Here is a 21,122-nt window from a genome sequence, read left to right as displayed (position 1 = left end):
CGCCGTCTCTCTGTACAATCATCAATAGTGGCGGCCTGCGCCCTGGCGGAACACGAACTGCACTTTTCCGCAGCGCTGCGATGAAGCCTTCCCGGGTGCCACAAGAGACGAAGGAGGTAGTCCCCGCTCCGCGATGGAATTTTGGTATCTCTCTTCTTCGGTCAAAGGTCCACGGATGGCAAGAGATAGCGTTGAGGCCGTCGTTTCGGATCTCTTCGCGGAGACGTTTGGCCTCAGTGCGCTCGAGTGTCGTCCACAGCACCGCATACATCGGGTAAATATGAGGCTCCCAGGGCTCGTCGCTTGAATTCGGCCCCTTATCCAGGACCGATGGAATTTGAGGACCTTGGATCTCGAATGTATCATTGCTGTGGTCCCCGAGTTCGCGGACAGGGATCTGTGGTGGGCTCCCTTCTTCGGCCACGTACATCTTCGTGTGGTTTTGAAGAAGGCGCTGGATTGCGTAGCCGGGCTCCTCCCCGAGGTCCATGATTGAGGGGATTGGTCGTTGTCTGGGCTCATTCTGGGCTTGCTGATTCTGGGCTTCATGGTCCTGGGCGTTTTCGTGATTAAGAGGTGGTGAGCCTGAAGATGCGCCCTCCAAATTGGTGCTGTCAAGTGGTTCCTGAGGCTGCTGAGGTTGCACAGGCTGGGTACTACCGACGCCCAGCAGTGAAGGCTGCTGAAGCTGGTTGTAGTCATGAACCCCCTCGTACCCGCTAGGGCCTCCATAGTAGGACATCCCTTCAAGTCTTCTTCAAGTATTGGCGACAGGTCTCGGTTTGTGTCAGATGTGGTAACTTCTCAGGATGATGATGGTCGTTATATGCGTGATGAGCTAACACAATGCCGGCGAATTCTTGGGTGGCGGTAAGGTCAACGTTGACTATGCCGAAGTATGGGAGTGTTGACAGAAGTGAGCGCATCCGACTGAAGACGAAAGCGCTGAATCACGTCGACGCGGGTGGTGCGCAAGGAGCCAAGCGCTATCCACGATTTCATGTTCACACGAGGAAGGAACGACACCGCCACGGAAGCACAAGCGTCCAGCGGAAGGAAGGCAAAACCAACGAGCCAAAAAATGGGCGAGCAGGTGGAGTCCCAGAGGATCACCGCCAGCCAACGACCCCATGAGATCAAATGGGGGGTATCTATTCCTTTTTGCTATGCTTGTTGATGCTAGGCGCCTTGTCTCCATCATGCGCAACATGACTGAAGAACCCATTGCCTCTACCCGTGCTCCTACCACACTCCCCGCCTTGTCTGAGTCTCATCAGCAAGACTGCCTTCCATCTCATCTTTTCTTGCCTTGCCGGTGACTTCAACAAGATGCTTTACCCCCGTGTGGTTGTCAAATGATTGATGCCGCTCCCTTCTCATCTATGCCCAACGCCCGTCGCTGAGGACTGATCCTGACCATCGTTCATTCATTGAGAGAAGACCGTTGAGCATGCAGCTACCCTGGCTCGTATATGCATTGCATGCCTCACTCGATGCCGCCATGAATCAACGATCGTTGCCGCACGCCGGCCACCCATAGCCGGTCGAACAAGTATGTCTTCAAGTCTTATTTGTAATAGTCCTCGGGGTTCCCGTCCGCAGTGGGAAGCTCCATGCTGCCGTCAATCTCCATGGCCTGGTCCATAATAGAGGCCCTTTTGTCGACAGTCCCGTTTGGCCGCCGGACAATGAAGGGCGACACGGGTGAGACGCGCTCAGCCATCTCTGGGGCCTTTGGCACATCCGCCCCATTACCGGCCTGGTCCTTCGCGTCTAGAGAGATCCTAGCAAGCCGCTCACTGGACCTTCTGATGCCAGGTGACCCGTGGTCACTCGCGTCATCCCTGGCTGACATCGGAGGCGAGGGCGGGGCGCCGCCCATGGACGCCGCGAGTTCTTGAGACGGGGTCGGCCGCATCTCCTCCATCTCGGTGCTCATAATGGCTGTGCCGTCACCGTACTGAAAGGGATTGATTCCGTCTCTTGAATCCTGGTCTCCCATCAGCGCGTCCCGCTCCCCCGCATCACTGAAGTCGCCAAGCGATGCCCGATTCGTAGCCATCGAGTCAACGCTATTGCTCCTCTGTCTCTTCAGCGGCGACTCTGGTACCTGTGGAGCATTCCGCTTTTTGTCTGCAGGTGTGGGTTCTTCCAGCAATTCTTGCTTGAAGAGACGATTGTCGAACTTGACGAATGTCTGGGTTGTGTTAGCTGGACAAACCGGCGACATGACGGATTCATGCAAATATTCGCGATTGATCTTACCTTCAGCGCATCCGACAGAGGGGCGGGCTCCTCATTCAACGCTTTGTCTGTCGCGTACACCAGTATTGGCACTTTGGAGCCATCTGCATCAGTCTCGGTGAAGATGGCTTCCTGGACCTTCTCAAAGGTCGTTACCTATTGAACGAGGGTCAGCATCCTAGGGCGAGATCGAAACCAGCGCTGCACATACCTCCTGTCTGACAGGATTCTCGTCACCGGCCACCCAAGCAACCCGCCACCACTGATCAACCTTTGAGCTTGGAGCCTCTGTCTCTGCAGGATCCGCCTCTTTCCGCCTGCACATGTACACTACGTCGTGTGACGTGATCACGCCTCGCAAAGTGTACTTGTGCGTCGGGTTCATTCCTTCCTCCTCGCTAGGGACAGTCAAAACCTCAGCCATCTGACGAAGAATATCGCAGCACGCCTTCTTCTCCCGCCCAAGACCTATCAAGATGTCAGCTACAAGTACAAGGATTGGCTGTCCAGGGGTCTTACGAGCTAGCTGTTGATCAATGTTCACAAGCTTGCGCTTGGCCACATCGAGCTGCGACTCGAAAATCTTCACTGTCTTGTCCTCTTGCTCGTTCAGCTCGGCAAGGTGGTTTAACTCGGCCGGCAGGTATGGGATCTCGTCCTTGGTTCCGACCGATTGCTCGTGCTTTCTCCACAGCGCGTTCGCTCGGACTTTCCAGATTTGATTCTCAACCTTGGCGATGACCTTCTTGGTCAGTGAGATCTTGTCATAGTCTTTCCAGGTATCTGCTGAATCATTCCATTTCGTTATCTTGTTCTCTGCGTCTTTACTCTGTGCCAGCGCTTGCCAGAGCTGAACCATCTGCGATTTCAGAATGCGGGCGGTGCCGAGGTTTTTCTCAAGGTACCTGTCAATGTAGAATGTTTCTGGGATCTCGATCCGATGATTCTCAAGCTTGATGCGCATCGTCAAGACTTCACCAGGGTCCTCCATATACGCGGTCTGCTTTGATTCCTCATGCGGGAAGCCGGAAAGTTCTGACTGCTGTTGGATCCAAAACAGGGCGTCCCACAAGCTGTAAAGGCTGTGCAGGACGTCTGAGAGCTCGTCCGGTACTTTGAACTCGAGGATACCGAATTCGGATGTTGGTGAGCTTGTTGACGCATCAACTTCATCCGCTCCAGGCTCGAAACGTACGAGTGTCCACATTGTCGATCGAACAATTTCAGAGCCGGCTTTGCTATATAGGTTCTGATAGAAATGCACCACGGGGTCCCAAGCATTCTTCATGAGTGGGCTTTCGCACAAGGAGTCGGCTGTTCCGTAGCTTCGCTGTGTATCGTCGAGAAAAGCCATCAACCGTTGGATCTCGTCCTCCAATTTCACGTTTGGGTAGCTGTAGGCCTCGGGTAAGGCTTCTGTTGATCCGCTGCTTGCACAAAGTATCGCATCGCCTTTCCACCACGAATTGTTGTGTCCGTACGTCCCAGGTTGTTCGGATGCATCCAAAGACAGGAAGAAATTCCTGGCTGCAGGGATGTCATGCTTGATCATCAATAACGGGCCAAGGCGATGTCTCTGTGCGCCGTTGTGTCGACAAAGGAGGAAGACCGGCGTCAAAGGGTCTCGTTTTCTCGCCGATGGCGACGGATCGGATGCCTCCTTATTCACCCGAACCATTGCCCACTGGTCGTCTTGATAGGTCTCCCTGTTGGCCGGGCCGAAGAAGGGGAGACTGGTGTCGGTGCTGATTACACCGCTCTCCTGTGGAGTGGCGCCTCTAGTAGCGGCGGCGCTCGTGGACTCGAGGAGGGCTCTGTTCAAATCTTCGTCGGCTTGCTGCTGCGTCGTTGGCGCACCTAGTCCAGCGTCAGTCTCCTAGGCCGGGCATTCTGCTGTTGAGTAGGATGGCAGGGGGAGTTGGAAATGCATAATATCAGAACCAGGCGTGATATATCAGTACCAACTGTGTAGTTTGTCGTCCAATCATCTATCATCTTACCCAAAGGTGATCTGTTCTGCGCTCTTGAGGGTGGTCGCGAAGGCGCGACAAGGCCACCACTCTGGTCCCATGCGTTAGCAGTGGGGTCGTACTGGTCGGGCCCTTGGACTTGGAAGCCTAGAACAGCAGGGAAATCAGCGCCGTGGCAGAATAACATGTCGACTGGTACATCAACGCACTTGGTAAGCTCGAGCCGTCTCGGTCCGCCATGAACTGCGCTTCATTCCATGAGAATTTGGACCTGAACTTCTGCAGGTCAGCACTTCATTTCCGCCTGTTACTCGGAAGGCTCGTTCGTAGGAGGATATAAGTGTACAGTATCTTGGTCCTCAAAGTACTCGTTGACGACTTGTGCCATGTTATTGTTGTGGGCCTGCGAAAGACAGAATTTAGTCAGCTGCTGGAGGAAGATGCGCGTCGCAGGGGTTGACACGTGCTGACCTTGAGAGCTCTGGAGAACATCTGCCTGTCTCTGGTCTCATATACATCCAGCATTTCGCAGACGGCGTTGATCTCATCCTCAGTGGGTTCCGCCATGGCTGCTGTCCGGTGGCTGGTGCACACCGGCGGTCTCGACCTTGGGTGTCAAGAGACTGTTGGCAGAAAAGATCGTGGGGCTGGCTTTGGGTCGTTCGCAGATTCGGGCTTGTGTTGTGTTCCATGCAAGCTGGAAGCTCAGAAGCTTCGAAATGGGGACAGGTTGAAGGAGGGGCAGAGGTCGTCCAGAGGGCTTGGGCAAGACGTCGATTGTTCGGGCCGCCCACGGAGTAGTTCCTGCTTGGACCCTCCCCAACGGCCAAAATCGTGTTCGTGGTGCGTTCCCAGGCGTGGGATCTTGAATTCGGCGGGACGAGATGCGCATAAGACGAATGATTGTATCAGATGAGCTCACTCGGAATGAAGTCTCCTCCCCGCTGCGTCAGAGCAAAGTGGGAGGTTGTGAAAGTGCTAATGAGTAGGTGCTGTCAGACAGCAAATGCAGCTACGTAAGAGTCCTGGCACTGCCCCCGGCACGCCCAAAGCTAGCTAACTGGCCCTAGTCACTTGGTACCTTGGGGGTGAAGTGCCTCCGGGGAACCCCTGTCCCTTGACAAGCACCAAATCTTCAGCAACGAGCATGCTGCGAGGCGGTCCTCACATTTTCTCGCAGCTCTTGTTATTATGGTCGTGCGTCTTGTTTTCTACATTCTTACAGTGGTTCAAGTCTCACATGTCATTGTGTCACGGCCAGAAGTTACAGCAAATCTGTGTATCCCTGTCTATCTCAAAAAGATGAATCTGACTCCCAGTAAGCGCAGTAAATGCTTTCTGCCCCACGACACCACTGGTTGACCGTGGACTATGGTTCCAATAACTGGCTGCGCCCTCTGATGCAGCCTTGTTCAGATATAATGGTACTGTGAGGGCAATGCAGCCCTTCCATATTACCTTCCTCCCCGCCCTGGCGCCTTTTTTCTTCTGGCCCCGAATCAAAAGGGGTTATCCACACGGCCAGTCCTTGATGCCGGGCTCAGTGAGCCAGAAACCTTGTCTGATAAGAGTCCGAGACGGTGGTGCCCATGCTGGCCCCTTGTGTAATTCCCAAACGCCAGCCAAGTTGTAAAAGCGCGCTATGCAGGTAATTTGAGTGCCTCGTGCCGGCTGAGACTCGCCGCGCGAGAAAGGCCTCCTACGGGCTACCGAAGCATGAGTGACCTCGGCGGGACTTCTAGAATGAGAGGTCCAACGCAAGGCGAGAGATGATGGCTTGCCATGCCTAGACATCATCCTCGTCATCCTCCATGTCGTCGTCGGAGCCGCTAGCCTCCCAGTCGAATTCCTCCTCGCTCTCGTTCAGCCAGTCATCGTCCATGGCCTTTGGTGGAGGGGCCTCTGGCTCGAGGGTGGTCGGTATGACGAAGTCGTCGGGGATGTCCTTCTGCGAGTCGGCCACCGTCTTCCGAGCTTTCTCGTTGTAGGCTCTCCTGTTGTCTCGGTACATGACACCAGCGTCGACGTTGGCTGGAGAGTTTATCTCGGGGTCGTCGAGGAGGAGGAGAATGGATCGTAGGACGGATTCAGCCCCCTGCAGCGGGGACCATCGCTCGGTGGCGCTCTCGCCCGACATGAGGTCCTCCCCGGGCTTGTGCAGGATGGAGATGCAGAGCTGCCCGTCGGGATAGATGTTGGGGTGGAAGATGGGCCTCAGGAAACGGAACTTGGGTGGCGAGTAGGGGTAGTCGTGGGGGAAGACCAGCTCGGCCTGGATCAAGTTAGCACCGGACCAAAACATTTGCGTCCAAGTTCCACGGACCTTTAGGTAACCGCCGTTGAAGGCGCTCTCGGGGTTGACCACCATCAGGGCAACCTGCCAGCGGAAGATGTTTGTCTCGTCGGCCTGCGCGATGCTGTCAGCTGTGTGCCACAGGGGCTACAAACCGTCCTTGCACATACGTCGACCCGGACCCATTTCTCCGAGGACACCTGCTTCAGGTCCCCCATGATTCGTTGCTTCGCCGCGGCGGGCGAGGGCCTGTCGGGAGACATGATTTGATGACTTTGGCTTTTCTGACGCGTTGAGGGCGCGAGGATGGCGGTGGGGGGGTCGAGGACTGGAAAGAGTAATTGTGGAGGGCGAGGCTTCTCAGATCTGCACTGGCTGAGGGTTTGTCGGGTCAGATAGGGTTGGCTGTCCGGTGTGGCCTCGGTGGGCGAGGGAGTCGGGGGGGGGTTGACTCGAGAGGACTCGTGACGAAATATGGGGGTGGGAGTCAGTAGAAGTGCTCAGTCGAGGGAAGACAATAGGATAGGGTGTCTCGGAGGGGAGTGGATGGTGGGCTGGTGTTGTGGAGAAGTTGGGAGGGTTGGCGTGCGGCGAGAAGGGGAGGGTATGGGAAAATGGGAAAATGGGAAATGTGAACAATAAAGAGAACAGAGGTGGTGTTTTAGGAAAGTTGGAATCAGCACGGGCGCCGGTGCAGACAGACGCAGGGCAGGAAGGGGCCGCGCCCGGCGCATCTCGACGGCCGGGTGGCAGTCGGCCTAAGCGCGATAAGCCCCCACTAGACAGGCCAACAATAGATGAGACGAGGTGTTGACTGCATGATGGCAAAGGAATCAGCAGGGGTGAGACCGTTCGCAGAGGCACATGATGTTCAGTATTCAGAACTGGCATATGGGACCAGCCGGCAGTCAGGCAGTGAGGAACCCTTCCCCTCTTTGATCCCATCCTGTTCGCGAAACACCAACCCACGCCTCTCGCAAGCAGGCAAGATGACGACTGTCCCGTCCCTGCCCCATTGTTGGTGAGTGGGGCGTCCCTGATTTCAAATGAGACCAGGCCAGGCCAGACCAGACCATACCGCCGCCGCCGCCGCCGCCGTCTTCATGGTCATCTGACTCAGCACGAAAGCCTTCGCGTGCACACTGAGTTAGTTGCCCCCAAAACCCGTAAACCAGACTTTGTGGTCAATACAGATTATGTACTAGACAAAACTAAAAGGAACACATGGCGGCCAACATTCCAACACAGCAGGCGCCTGTCTTGTACCGCACTCGGCCTGCACGCCTCGCACGCAACCAACTTGCCAACCAACCAACCGGGTTCATCGCTAGCGCCGGTCTGAGAGCGACAACTGGAACGGACTGGCCAGAAGATAGACTGGGGCCGGTGCCGAAAGAAAGCCGATGCCCGTCAACCACATTCTAATTTAGCGGGTCCAGAATGCGGCCCCTCTCTAGTGTAGTCCTCCCACGAGCTTGTTCTTCAGTACAGATGACTGATGGGCTGATGTGTAATGGGGGTGGGAAACCAGATGCAGCCTCTAGGTCCATCTGCTATTGATGGACCCTGCTAGATGTAAACGGGTCTGTTATTTGCCATCGTGTCTTGGTTGAATGCTCACCTTGGATGTGGGTTCTTGTCTCGCATTGGATACCGGTGCACTGGGCAGACCTCTGTAATCCCTGCGAGCCGTCAGGAAGGCGCGTCATCCCGGTCTACCGCGTCACAAAAAGGACGGGAAGGAACAAGCCATGTGAACCGGTGGTGGTACACAGTACGGTTTCTATTCGGGTTCCTACTCGGGCGGGCACGCGACCTCGAGTCGACTCCAAGTCCCTATCAAGGCAGCTGCACTCATCCATCCCGCTGCTTTGTACCCGTCCCATCCATTTATCTCACTGCCGACCCCGTCAGCCCGCTACAACTCGCTACAACTCGACCTCTCCCTGGTCTCCCTTTTGCTTACCACTTCCTTACTCATGTCTTGTTCGAAATATGACCTTCCTTTTTGCCTGGGTGTGCGAGCTTTTACAAAGCCTTGAGAACGATCTCAAGCGCCGCCGAGGCAGGCGAGGAGAGCACGCCATCGTTGACGACTGGTTTGCGCGATACCGCCAGGAGCTGGACCATGACCTCACTGACAAGTGTGCTCTGTTGTCCACGTTGCTCCCTGAGAGGCGCACAGATCGGGTATTCGGCATCAAGGAAAAGACTCTCCAACCCAAGATTGCGCGGGCATGTAGACTCGGTCACTCGAGGGTCAAGGACTTGAGCAGATGGACGGTCCCTGGGTCCAATCTTGACCTTGCCGAGTGCGCAGAGGCGATCCTGGAGCAAACTCCAAACGTGCGAAATCCCGCCGTTACGGTCGAAGAGATCGATGCTCTCCTCCATGCCTTGGCAGCCAAGAACTCGTTCAGTGCCCCGTCGGTGAGGGCTTCGGCCAAGCCGCCCACCGACGTCCCTGGTTCGAAGGATGGGGCCCTTGAAACATTGTTGCGCAGGCTTACCGCAAGAGAGATGAAATGGGCCACGAGATTAATACTCAAAAGCTTCCTGCCGGTCATTGTCCCGGAATGGCCAGTGTATGCTCGATGCCATCGCCTACTGCCTACCATTATGAAAATACACGATGACTTTACCGTTGCAACTCGGTTACTGGAGCAGGAACGCAGCCGCGTTACCTTTGGAGATGTTGAAGTCGAAGACCTACCGAGATTCCTCAAACCTCAGATTGGCGCCAAAGTCGGCCGTCAAACCTGGCTCAAGGGCCGCAGCATAAAGCACTGTCTGGAGATGGGCAAGGGCTTCATGAGTGTCGAGGAAAAGATGGACGGGGAATATTGCCAGATCCACGTTGACCTCTCCAAGGGCTCGAACTGCATACAAATATTCTCCAAGAGTGGAAAGGATAGCACCCAAGATAAGAAAAAGCTGCACAGTGCCATCAAAAGTTCTTTGGGGCTGGGCACTCCCTCCTGCAAGATCAAACACTGCTGTATTCTTGAGGGTGAAGTTGTCGTGTATAGCGACAGGGAGCAGAGGATCCTAGGTTTTGACAAACTACGGAAGCATATTAGCAGGTCAGGAAGATTTATCGGCGCCGAGGAGGACAGTCAGGCCCACAACTGGGAGCACCTGATGATCGTCTATTACGATATCCTGCGAGTGGACGACGAGTCGCTTCTCAACGTTCGGCACTCCGCAAGGTTTTCCCGGCTCTCCAAATTGGTGCAGTGTCGGACTGGGCGGGCGACACTCGTCCAGAGGCAGATCATCAATTTTTCCTCGCAGGTCGCTGCGGAAGACCTGAAAGCTGCCTTTGCCTCTTCCATCGTCAAGCGGCAGGAAGGTCTTGTGCTCAAGCCTGATGAGCCATACTTCAGCTTCGGCCTCAGCAAGCGGAGGTATGCGTCCTGCTGTGTGAAGCTTAAAAAGGGATACATCAAGGGGATGGGGGAGGTTGGCGACCTAGCTGTGGTAAGCGGCCGCTACTGCCCTACTAGAGCCAAGATGCTGAATATGCCGACGGTCAAATACACCCATTTTTATCTTGGTTGCTCCACGAACAAAGAGGCTGTCGAACGCTGGGACGCTAGGCCTGAGTTCACGATAGTGAACGAGGTCGAGGCCAGTGCCACGATAATGGACGCCTTACGGAGGACCTGGCTCATGGAGACGGTACCCTTAGACGACGACAAGGCACCGATACTCAACATACCAGCCGGTATTTCTCAAGGTAGAAAGATCACCACGGTCTTTACGGAGCCGGCAGTCTTCGAGATGACTTGCTTCTCCTTCCACAAGGAATCCAACACGCGGTTTTGGAGCCTTCGATTCCCCTACGTATCAAAGATTCACTCTGACAGGACCTTCACGGATTGTCTTACCTTCCAAGAGCTACAAGCACTAGCAGAGGAAGAGGTGAATTGTCCAGAGAGGGAAGATAGCCAAGAGCTGACTCGTTGGATTGAAGCCTTGGAGAGAGCCGAACCAAACAGGCAGAAGGCGGCTTTGCGAGAAAGCCAGTGGTCGGAGACGACAGCGAGCACATCAGACTCTCAGACCAGGACGCCGCAACGCGACGTCGAACAGTCTCCAGTCATGCCAGCTCAAACCAGAGACATCACTGCCGTCGAGCCTGGGCTGCCGACGCCTCCCACATCGTCTGCTGTCCAAGAGGGCTCCAGCTCGGCTGAGACACGGCCCACTCGCCAGTCACCTCGCAAGAGACACATAGAGCCACTATCAGGTTCTCCGCGACCTGTCAAATCTAGGAGAAAGGAGCCAGACGTCATCGACCTGACATCTCCAACAATGTCTAACAGTCTGCGCAGCGAGCGCCAGCCGCTCGAGGACATCACGTCTGCTCCATCATCCCAAGTAAACATCTCCACGCCGGGTGGTGGGTTAGAGCGTGGATCAAAAGACGTCACCAGCCCTAGGCTTCCTCGAGCAACAGCTCCGACACCGTCTCACCAAAGCCCTACCCGAGATCAGCGGTCCCCGGTCGCATCGTGCGGGTATGCCGGTGGTTTCTGCGCCTTGGCGAACGCCCACGTGCTTCTCTCCCCCTGCATCGCCAACATGCCCCTGCTCACGGAGGACCTCCTACCAGCCCATGGGGTGCGCAGCATCTTCACCGACATCGCGTCATGGGTAGCTTCCCACCAGGCGGCCCCAGCCGCCGACGCCACCAGGAGGAGACCCCGGCGGCTCGTGCTCGTGGAACGCCACCGCAGCGAGGCCACGAGCGCGTTCTTGCGGGAGCTCGAGGCCAGGCCGTCGCGCGGGCGTGGTGGGCGGGCGGGAGCGGTCCTTGTGTATGACTGGCGGCTCTTGGAGGCGATCACGCAGGAGGAGAGGAGATACCAGAGGGGCGGTGATGGTGGTACGAGGCAGACGCGGAGGACGGGCGCCAACGAGGAAGAGGTTTGGAGGAGGTATTATTTTGGGTGCATTGTTGAGAGCAGGGATGGATAGAATTGGGAGCGGGAGTTATCTACATCTGAAAGGGGTTTGGGAAGCATAAGCATGGGTTAGACATGGGCATTTTGCATTTCCTCGCAAGAGGACGGGGACGTGCCTGGCGATGATTTATTAGCATGGCTGGACATAGCATATCGATATCCACGGGACTGGTGAACAGAACATAGAATAGGGAGTGCTTGGGACAGTTTAGAATGATCAGTGCTCACACGGTCAACTGTTCATTCCCTTATAAAATTTGCGGAATGATTTGCCCTACATGATGTTGTCCTGATGGGAGTTGTCTTCAAGGAATTTCCTCAAGGACAGGCTCTCATAGGATGTCCTCCTACATGATATACTCGTGCTTATCGAGATGCAGGTTTACGAGTCCAAACTTGCTATGAGAGTTCGTCACCCGTTGGAAGCATGTCCGAATCTCGACCTTCGGAACAGGGACGCACTGGGCCTCTGTAGGGGCGGGCCCAGACTTGTTCAGAAATGTGTATCATTTCTTCGCTTATTTTAGAGCAGCCTCACGATCTATTGCTTCTCCTTGTCATACATCTGCAGGTAGGACGCCTGCAGCCTCATCTGCAAATGCTCATCAGCAGTGATGGCCTTCCTCTCCACATCCGGGTTCGCCCCACGCGCCGCCCACTCCGCGCCGTCGGTGGGAACATGGGACTTGACCCTCTCACTCGGGACCGGCTCGAGCGTCGTGGACCCGATGGGGTGGCAGAAGAATGCGATGCTGTACCGCGGCTCGGCATCGCTCTCCCCGTCCAGCAGGCCCCCGCTGGGGAACATGACGCGGTGCACTGTCGACCGCAGCAGCCCGTTGGTCCAGTAACTCAGCAGGTCGCCGATGTTGACGAGGATGGGCGGGCTGAGGTCGTCCTCCGTGCCGGGGGGGCTGACGGGCACGGGCGCCCACGAGCCGTCGGGCAGGTTGATCTCCAGGCCGGCCTGGCCGCGCAGCCGGAAGAGGAGGGTGATACTGCCGTAATCAGAGTGGGCACCCGCGCGGACGTCCTCTGCGCCCTCGCCGTCCTCGCCCAGGGACTTGGCTGGCGGGTAGTAGAGGAAGCGGAGGATGTTGCCACTGGGCCCGCCCTCACGCAGGTGGCGGTCGCGGAAGAAGGTGGGCGGTTGGACCTCTAGACCGATCCCCAGGAGGTGGTTTAGCCTCAGGGAGAGGTCGTAGCAGAGGTCAACTGCGGTGGGTTAGCAGTTGGGTCGTGTGGCAAAGGAGGAGGGGGCCAAGGGAGGGAGATTCCAGATCGGCTTACAGAAGTCGCTGTATTGGCTCTCGTACTGAGCCACGCTGTCTGGAATAGGCTGCTGGGCCTTTCCGTTCTCAAAGGTGCCGAAATTGAAGGCCCTGGAATCGGTGGGCCTTTTTGTCAGTTACTGGTGCCTGGTGCAGTAGCACTTGGTGCCTCGCGAGGGCGTCTTACTCCTTCAGATCGCCGACCTAGAGTTCGTTAGGTCAGGCTCCCACAGCTCTGTCAGAGGAGGGCCTCGATACATACCTTCTGGTTCTTGGGATCCAGCGTCTCATACTTGATGCCACCCCAGCCGCGGTTGTTCTTCTGGATGGTGCATTTTACCTTCTCTTCCAGGGGGGCCTCAAATATCTTCTTGCCCTACAAGATTCACCTGTTGGCGGGCTGGCGGCGAGAAGTCAACGGTCAGGGTCAAGTTATGGACCTACCAGGCCAAAAGCACGATCTACGGCACCTGGTGGGAAATGGCCACCGTTGTTCCTGATGTAGACGAACCCATGCGTTACGGCGGCATCGACCAGCTCCTTGGCTACCTTGAGCTGGGCATCTTCGCCGGCGGCGGAGATGTCGATGAGGGGGATTTTTGCAGCAGATGCCATGTTGTAAGTTGAGTGACCAAACGTGCTAGAGTTAGTTACACAGTAGTCGCAGGAAATTCGAGAAAGAAACGCTCGAGATCAAGACGTGATGATGCCGGTTCAGTGGGGTCTGAGATAGCCTTGAAGATAGATAACATTTGAGAGCGGGTGTACAACATCGGATTACTACTGACTTGATTTTATCTACACGGCTCCGTCTCGTAACGTACGAGCAATGGTCAGTCCAATCTCACGTTGTGAACTTCACCCGGATGGAAATGCCGATCATGCCGGATTAGCTGCGTCCTGAGATGTTGCAGGATCATTTCCATGGGTGGAATAGAGATGCAGCATTCTGAGAGATGTGATTGTTTGTGGATTGGTTTTCAACGAACGGTATACTCCGTAGACCTACCCCGTAGACAGCAAGTGACTAGGTACCTAGGTACATGCACCTGCTTACATATGCACTCACTGCCCGGGCCTGGTCCCTCGAAAGGTTAAAAAAAGAGGTGGGCCTTCCCAAAGCTGGCTGGACGGTTCTGGCGGCCATTCTGGCCATCCCCTGCAGCAGGTAAAATGGCCTGGCAACCTGGTCGCAAGCCCAGCAGCCTGGCAGCGAGCTCTGGTGACGATCCAGCCGTGTAGAGCCATACCATCCAAGTTCGTGACGCGCCCCGGGCTGGGCTGCAGTTCCATAACGAGAATGGAATGCACCACCAGCTCCAAGCTCCGACACCAGCAGCAGCGCCGGCTCTGGATCGGCCTGAGGCTCAGAGCACAGTCGATGGGGGCCAACCTGTTTTCTTTTCCGTCCCGTTTTAATCCACCATCATAACCATCATCATCATCACCACCACCAATCCCAATCCGTGTCCATCAGTCCATCCAATCCAACCCGATCCAACTCAATTCAATCTCTCTCCCCCCGTCTCACCCATCCCTCCGTTCATCCACCTCATCTCGTCCACTCCAACCACCACCACTTGCGCACCAGCAGCTTCACATCGTGCTGCATCGCGGTCTGTTGCCGGGAGTACAGACTCTTACGGACACACACGCTGGTTCTAATCTCTCTCGGTGCCGCAGCTTGCATTGCACTGCACTGCACTGCACTGCACCCGTCATCGCTCGCACCCCATGCGCTTCGTGGCCCTGCGGTGCGTCAAAAGCTGAGCTGACCGGGCGGGCGGGCAAGCTGATTGTGTCTCGCCTCGCATCCCTTCCTCCTCGCGGAACCACCACTCATTCGTCTTACCGTGCGTGCCGCAAACGCCAACTCGGCTGCGCGACTCACAAGCAGCCAACGCACCCCGTCAGATCCTGCCGCAGTCAACCACACCCAACCAACACCCCGTCCTAGCGCCACGAGGCGCAACTCATTCCCTTCCCTTTGTCACGATGGCCGCCTCCCCAACCTCCAGGGCGGCCACGCCTGACCTCGAGCCCCAAAGCTCCCCTCCCGCACACCTCGGCCGCTACGAGAGGTCTTTCATGACAAACGTCACCGAGGACGAGGACCGCTCCAAGATGGGCACCCCCGAGCCTGGCACCCGCCGTCGAGGCAGAAACGCTGCCAACAGCCAGCCCTCCATCGGCAAGGTCAGGCACCTGAAAAAGGACGATGGCGAGCCGCTGTGGCGAGTCGACATCCAGCACGACTTCCTCAAGGCCGTCTTTGACAACGAGAAGGCCGTCTTCACCAACAGCTGGGAGCCCAGCAAGCCCAAGCAATGCTTCGCCGACCTCTACATCGATACAATGTCAAGAAGCTCAAAGACCAGCAAGGTCCTGCGCGACAAACTGCTTAGCGATCGGGAGGCCGCAAAGGGCATGGCCATGGTCTGTCTGCTTGTCAACATCGGCCGCATGAACACCACTCTGAACTGTACGTGTCTGACCCCAGCGCCCCTCCCAAGCTTGCTGCTGTGACATGTGTGCCCGTGACTGACACTGCTGTGCTCTACAGTTTTCCCAGAGATGCGAGCTCAACTAAGAACATACCATGCCATTCCATCGCTTCAAGCTCGACAAGATCCGAACTCGTACAAACAGCTGCAGGATGCCCCCCGGCTCAAGTCGATTTTGAAGGGCGGCTCAGAAGATCGCGTCGAGCCATCCGCCCTGGAGGCCATCAAGTCCGCGCCTGTCCCCAGGACCAACCCCGTCAATCTGCTGTTTGTAATCTGTGCCTCAGCTGCTAAGATTGCTGAGTTGCACTTCCCTCCTGGTGGCGAGTTCCACGATCTCATCATGAAGACGGACACCAGCAGCGCGTCGAGGGCCCGTGCTTTCCTGTGGATTATGTGGTTCTACTTGGAATCGGACTTTACCGAAGAGGGCTGTATGGAGAACCCCTTCGGAGAGGGAGTTGACTACGGGGTGGACGTCGCGAATCAAGGCGTCCCCCGGCTGGAGCAGCTGTCGCGGGCCGAGATGGAGTACGAAAATGTTGATACGCAAGAGGAGCTGGATTTCGGGCTCCAGAAGCAGGCCATGAGGAAGAAGATCATCGAGGCAGACCAACAGTATGCAATCGAGTCCAACACCAAGCGTGGAGCTGCTAGGGCGCGGATGTTCCCCGCCGGGGAAGAAGGCTCAACCATGGGCATTCTGCCTCGGATCCGGCCCTCGAAGCACGAGTCCGATATGGACAGCGTCCGCTCGACCCCTCCACCGCGAGGACCTGGTCGCCACAAGGATGGCATCGGCTCCGGTCGTCGGGGTGGCGCGCCTCTCAAGTACCAGATCTTCGAAGGTTCCTCCCCAGGTGGACCGCAGATGATCGAGGGCATAGTGCCCCGAAAGCCTAGACCGCCGACTGCACACCAGATAGCTGTCGAACGCAACAGATCCCAACGCGTTGAGCACATTCTCGACCGCGGCATCAGGAAGCGGCATAAGAAGTCGCGCCGCCTCCGCAAGACGGATGGTGCCATCATTCGAGCTGCAAAGCGCGTGCGCCAGATGGATGATCCGTTCGAGGACAGTGAGGGAGACGAGAACGTGAGCGCAATGAAGCACCACTTGTTGGTTGGCCCCTCGGCCTTTGCTCCCGGTGTCGACCCTGTCACGGCGAGGAAGACTAGTTTTCGGGAACGAGGTCTGGGTGGTCTGGTATCACTGGTCTCCGAGCAAGACGACTTCGGCGAGGAGATGGTGGCATATTCAGCGGCACTGCGCCGGGCGACCCGCCGTCTTGACAGATGGGAGCGCCAGACTGGTCCTGACGTAGGACCCGTCGCTCCTATCAAGAGAGCCAGGCCCGAAGCCACGAATGATGGCAGGGATCCCGACGAGACGGAGGAGGAGCTTGACGCCACAACCTTTAGCTTGGACGGCAGCCTGCTGGCGGCACCAAGGGCCTCGTCGCGGACCAAATCCAACGGCGTGCCCGCCAGCTCAAATGGAGACGTGGCCATGGAGGACGCCGAGGACCTCAACGAAGAAGATAAGGAGCTTCTGGGTATTGCGAGTGACCGTGAGGAAGGGGATGGCGAGGGAGATGCCGAAGACGAAGAGCTCGACGACATAGAGCTTACTATGCTCGGTCGGAAGGACGTCTCTGACTCGGAATAGAAAATCTTGTCAGCCAGTCGCGGAGCCCCCTGAGGATATGCAAGATCATGTTCCAGGAGGCTGGCGTTGCAGATGGGTTGGTCATTTGCTTGGCAAGAGACCTAGGAGCCTGCCAATTGTTCCTAAGAGAGGCAGTAAGTGATACTCCTTGAATTTACGCGGAACGTGGGACGGCATAGTTGTGGGTTGGCCAGGACATTCTGGGGCAGGAAAGCGCAGAGATGCAGACTGTACGACTATTTTCACTTTGGGATTGAAAGAAGGTTCAATGTCTCTGCACCGATCATTTGAAGCTGCATTGGTCGGACTGTCGGTGACACAAGCAAGGGCCGTGGCCCATGGGGCGGATACCCCCAAGAGCTTCGCGTCCATTACGAGAGACATGATTACTTCTTCTACAGAAAGATGACAGAAGACTACCGCCGTCTGGTCACAGATCGGTAGATGTATCGAGATAGACAAAAGAATAAATTTGCCTTTTTGGACGAACATCATGTCTCTGGTATGCCGGATTTGTTTGTGGGACTGTGAAAATGATTTGCAGAAGATGGTCGATGTGAGGGCATCGCATGTCACCTTGACACTGTGGACAACTACCGCCGTGTAATACCGCTGCTGTACTAGTATCTCTCTCCAAAATTATGATATCTGCCACCACTACGTCTTTAGTATATGAATTGCTCCTGTCCTACAGTCCATCATGGCCGAACAATCCAGGGTCGGCTAAGCAAGTCCTCGGCCCTGGCTTCTCCCGCAAGTTCGCACGGCGGCCAATGTATCTACTGCGAACCATCCCTGGCGAACAGGCCTACACCGGAGCGCCCGGAACCAGGTCCAACAACGAACCCCCCCCCCCTGGTGGGGGGGCTCCGGTGGGACGCAACTGCCCTTGTCAAACAGCCGCGCTCGAAAGACAGCGACACGATAAACCCACGTGCGCAGGGAAATGGAGTCGGGCCTCGAGTCGGTGTGAGATTGCGCCATGTGGGACAGACAACGACGAAAAAGGAGCCCCCAAACCATCGCTCTTGTCTTGCACCACCTTGCACACGTGGGGTGGGAGCAGTTGTGGGACACGAGACAAACACCTCGTCCGAGGGTGGGAACGGGCGTGGCCAGCGGCCCGGCGGGCGGACAGAGGTGGCATGCCTTCAGCGTTTCGATCCACAGTTCCCGAGTCGTGCCCACCTCCTTCCAAGTCCGTTGCCCAATTGAGCAAGAAAAAGCAGGCGTTTGAGGCTTGGGAATGATGTTATGGCAAATTGTGGGCAGTCCTCATAAAGCAATGGGCGCTGCGGAAAGCCCTACCGGTAAAGTAGAGATAGGACCCGGCGCTGCGCATGCCACCAATAACTCCCTGCCATCAGCGCAAATTGCAAGAGTTCCCGATTGGCGCAGTTGGACACGGCCGAAGGCCTATCTGTGGTTTACCTGGAGATACCCCGCATATGATAGCTTCCTCTTGTGGTTGTATACTTCAAAGTGTTCATTGAATCAACCCTGCCAAACACGACGGCATATTTTGACAACCAAGTGAGGTCATGGCCAACAACATCGCACCGTAAGCCGCGAGCACGGGCAAACGACTAGTACATGTCACTGCAATGAATATGTTGGTGTAATGTAATCGTGTAAATTGTCGCTGCCTCGGCCGAGGTCGAACAACTATTGTGTGTGGTTTCGCTTCTACTCCGTATACGTCCGAGGACATACAGCGCCTTCATACGGAGGTAAACGCTCAAGACCTAGCGCTTAAAAAAAAATACGATGTCAATAACTATAATTGGAACACGATAGGTGCTTGTGGCCTCAGCCTTGCGACGCACAGATAAAGCTAAGGGGCACCGTCTTGACGACGGCGTTAACTAGAACGCCGCGTCAGTCCTTATACCTATGTACAATCATCCTCTACTTGTTTGATTCTGCTGTGTCCTTTTTTGATTACATGCACGCACACATTTCAGTCGGTGAAGTCGAGACTGAAGCCAAAACAAATGTTAATTTCTCCCTGATACAGGCGAGCCTCATCACACATTCCTGAATTTATTTCTTATTTAGCTAGAAAGATACATTGTCTTTTGTCATTATAGGGCATTTATTGTGACTCTGGCTTAGTACCACTTGAGAGGAACTTGAAGAGTACAAACAGTATATCCTTCTTGAGCATCCTCGCCATCACCACTTAACAGAGATTGGTAAGAGGACTCCCACTGCAGAGTCCTTTTCAAACAAGACCCAACGGCACCAACTTGTTGTCGTGTCGCCGCGACCAGGGGTGAAGAATCGTTACCCGCCTTGGTCTGATAACTGTACCCTGCGAATGTTGCTCTGTTCTCAACAGGCCCCTTGAGCAACAGCAACCAGAGGGTTGCAAACACTGCCCGCGCCATTGCTGTCGACGTGTCAACTTCGGACTTCGGGCTCCCGCACGGCGTTTCTTGCTGCCGCACACGCTGCTGAGGACGCCGCCTTGACCGTCCGCGAGACCCGCAACTGCAAGAATAAGAGGAAGTACATCCAGCGACGTGTTTAGAAGGCGATAAATTCTGCCTTTGAGTTCGCCGTGGCCGCCGAAGCCGATCATGCCATGTCGGGTAGCTGAATACCAACACGAAAGGATGTCACCCTGAGCCCAAAGTGAGGTGAAACGAGAGACTCTGATTGGCTGCAGCACGGCGGAATCAAGTTGAGTACACAGGTACATACCTAAGGTACGATCTATCAGAAAGTAGCCGTGGATCCGACCAGGAAAGTTTGTGTGTCGGAGTTGGACGACCAAAGTGCAACCAACCCCGAACCACAGACAGGAACAGGACCAAAGGCAGGTCGCAACTCCGAGGCACGGTAGGATCGCTGCGGTCTACCTTCCCGGTGCCGAAAGCGGCTGCGAAAGTGTGTCAAAGGGGGCTTCTTTTTTTCTTTACACGGTCCTTCCCTTTCAGGAAAAGACCACGAGACCCGGGGTGCTGGACCGGATTTACGACTTAGACGCGAGGTGTGGGAGAGGCTCGAAACCCGGGACGGGCCACGCAACCACGATTGCCAGTGACCCATGTCTGCTGCACATGTGCATGCATTGCCCGTGCCAACAGCGCGGTCTGTCTGGGCGTCATCACTCTGTCGTGCGTGCATCGAGGTTGTTGTTGTAGTTGTTGTAGTTGTTGCTGTCTGTGATCTCTTTGCCCATGCCTTCTGCCGTGCCCACCACCGGCTGGCCACAGACAGGCACTTGATGAATGTTCCAGGGGATGTTGTGATGCCAAGTGCGGACTTCCTAGGGCGGCAGGGCGGTAGTCATGGATGAGTCTGAGAGTGAGACCAAGGAAGCGGGTTCGGATGACCCGAGCTTACCCAGATACGGCAATACGGCGAGGAACTGCGTACGTGCGTTGTACTGCCGGCCGGTCTGCCTGGTCTGGATCACTGGCAGTTACACTTGAAGCGCTTTTCATCAGCCGGCCACGCTCTGACACACTGACTAAACAAGACAAGAGTGCCGTGCAAGCCGGGCGAAGCTTTTTAAACTTTGTGGCATTGCTGGCGGGGATGCTGGAGGGGGGGAGGGGACTTGGGGACTTCGAGAAGACTTCCCTCGAGTGTTTCTTGTGGGGCCACGATGCACTCGAGCTGGGAGTCGGACTTGGCTTTTTTCCAAAGGGTGGGCCCGCGGGTGCGAATCACCGGGAAGGGAAGCCTATCGAGCATGTCAACCTTGGCAAATTGGGTTTGTCCCTCGTGGGGCTACGCCGCCGCTGTTTCAATCGTAATCGTCCATCAGCCCTGAACCTTGAATCGAACATTTGGAGCTTCTTCAGACGACCATCGAGCTGGCGGGTATACTAAGAGAACCCGGATATATGTGCTGCTATATGCAGAGAATAAGAAGAAAAGAAAAACAGTCTCTCTCTCGTACACATGTGCACATCCACACCGAGGACATGATTAGAGTTAGCTGCGTAGAAGCTGCCCACCCCCACAGTGTTCGCCCCGATGGTCCCAGAACCTGTCGGTCGCGCCTGCCCTGCCTCGTGTACATCTGTACTGTGCCGTATCCGTATGGAGTACAGCGAGGAGCCATGGGCATGCAGCAAGAGGCGTGGGACTTGCTCCCCGGCCCACTAGCCATCATGTGGATTATCAATCCAGCCTGGACATGGCCGCCCCTTTCATTCAAGTGCCATTTACTGCTGGTTCTTGGGCC

At 55.9% G+C, this 21,122-nt stretch overlaps 5 protein-coding genes across 5 annotated transcripts; 2 read left to right on the top strand and 3 right to left on the bottom strand.

The window, feature by feature from the left end:
• Positions 1-1,109: 1,109 nt before the first annotated feature.
• Positions 1,110-5,184, bottom strand: KVR01_006928 (uncharacterized protein). Its single transcript, XM_044791473.1, has 8 exons — positions 4,686-5,184; positions 4,561-4,617; positions 4,424-4,490; positions 4,206-4,361; positions 2,764-4,101; positions 2,456-2,712; positions 2,266-2,400; positions 1,110-2,197 (listed from the first exon to the last, which is right to left on the bottom strand). Exons 1-8 carry the CDS (start codon positions 4,779-4,781, stop codon positions 1,568-1,570), a joined length of 2,736 nt encoding a protein of 911 aa, XP_044644359.1. The 5' UTR covers positions 4,782-5,184; the 3' UTR covers positions 1,110-1,567.
• A 294-nt stretch (positions 5,185-5,478) lies between these two features.
• KVR01_007055 (uncharacterized protein) lies at positions 5,479-8,160 on the bottom strand. The gene is made up of 3 exons (XM_044787281.1): positions 6,678-8,160; positions 6,538-6,621; positions 5,479-6,486 (listed from the first exon to the last, which is right to left on the bottom strand). Exons 1-3 carry the CDS (start codon positions 6,768-6,770, stop codon positions 6,001-6,003), a joined length of 663 nt encoding a protein of 220 aa, XP_044644486.1. The 5' UTR covers positions 6,771-8,160; the 3' UTR covers positions 5,479-6,000.
• Positions 8,161-8,496: 336 nt separating this feature from the next.
• On the top strand, positions 8,497-11,713 carry KVR01_006615 (uncharacterized protein). The gene has a single exon (XM_044787558.1). The coding sequence runs from the start codon at positions 8,503-8,505 to the stop codon at positions 11,488-11,490; it is 2,988 nt and encodes a 995-aa protein (XP_044644046.1). The 5' UTR covers positions 8,497-8,502; the 3' UTR covers positions 11,491-11,713.
• Positions 11,714-12,018: 305 nt separating this feature from the next.
• Positions 12,019-13,698, bottom strand: KVR01_007067 (uncharacterized protein; the record flags this gene model as incomplete). The annotated part of the gene is made up of 5 exons (XM_044794440.1): positions 13,193-13,698; positions 13,011-13,124; positions 12,936-12,952; positions 12,768-12,859; positions 12,019-12,692 (listed from the first exon to the last, which is right to left on the bottom strand). The coding sequence occupies exons 1-5, from the start codon at positions 13,361-13,363 to the stop codon at positions 12,019-12,021; spliced, it is 1,068 nt and encodes a 355-aa protein (XP_044644498.1). The 5' UTR covers positions 13,364-13,698.
• Positions 13,699-13,905: 207 nt separating this feature from the next.
• Positions 13,906-17,408, top strand: KVR01_006617 (uncharacterized protein). Its single transcript, XM_044785482.1, has 2 exons — positions 13,906-15,230; positions 15,312-17,408. Exons 1-2 carry the CDS (start codon positions 14,744-14,746, stop codon positions 16,919-16,921), a joined length of 2,097 nt encoding a protein of 698 aa, XP_044644048.1. The 5' UTR covers positions 13,906-14,743; the 3' UTR covers positions 16,922-17,408.
• Positions 17,409-21,122: the final 3,714 nt, after the last annotated feature.

Source organism: Diaporthe batatas (assembly GCF_019321695.1).
Source record: "Diaporthe batatas strain CRI 302-4 chromosome Unknown Contig00007, whole genome shotgun sequence".
Classification (NCBI taxonomy): Eukaryota; Fungi; Ascomycota; class Sordariomycetes; order Diaporthales; family Diaporthaceae; genus Diaporthe; species Diaporthe batatas.
The sequence above is the reverse complement of the archived record's forward strand: the minus strand, read 5'-3'. Positions and strand labels throughout refer to the sequence as shown.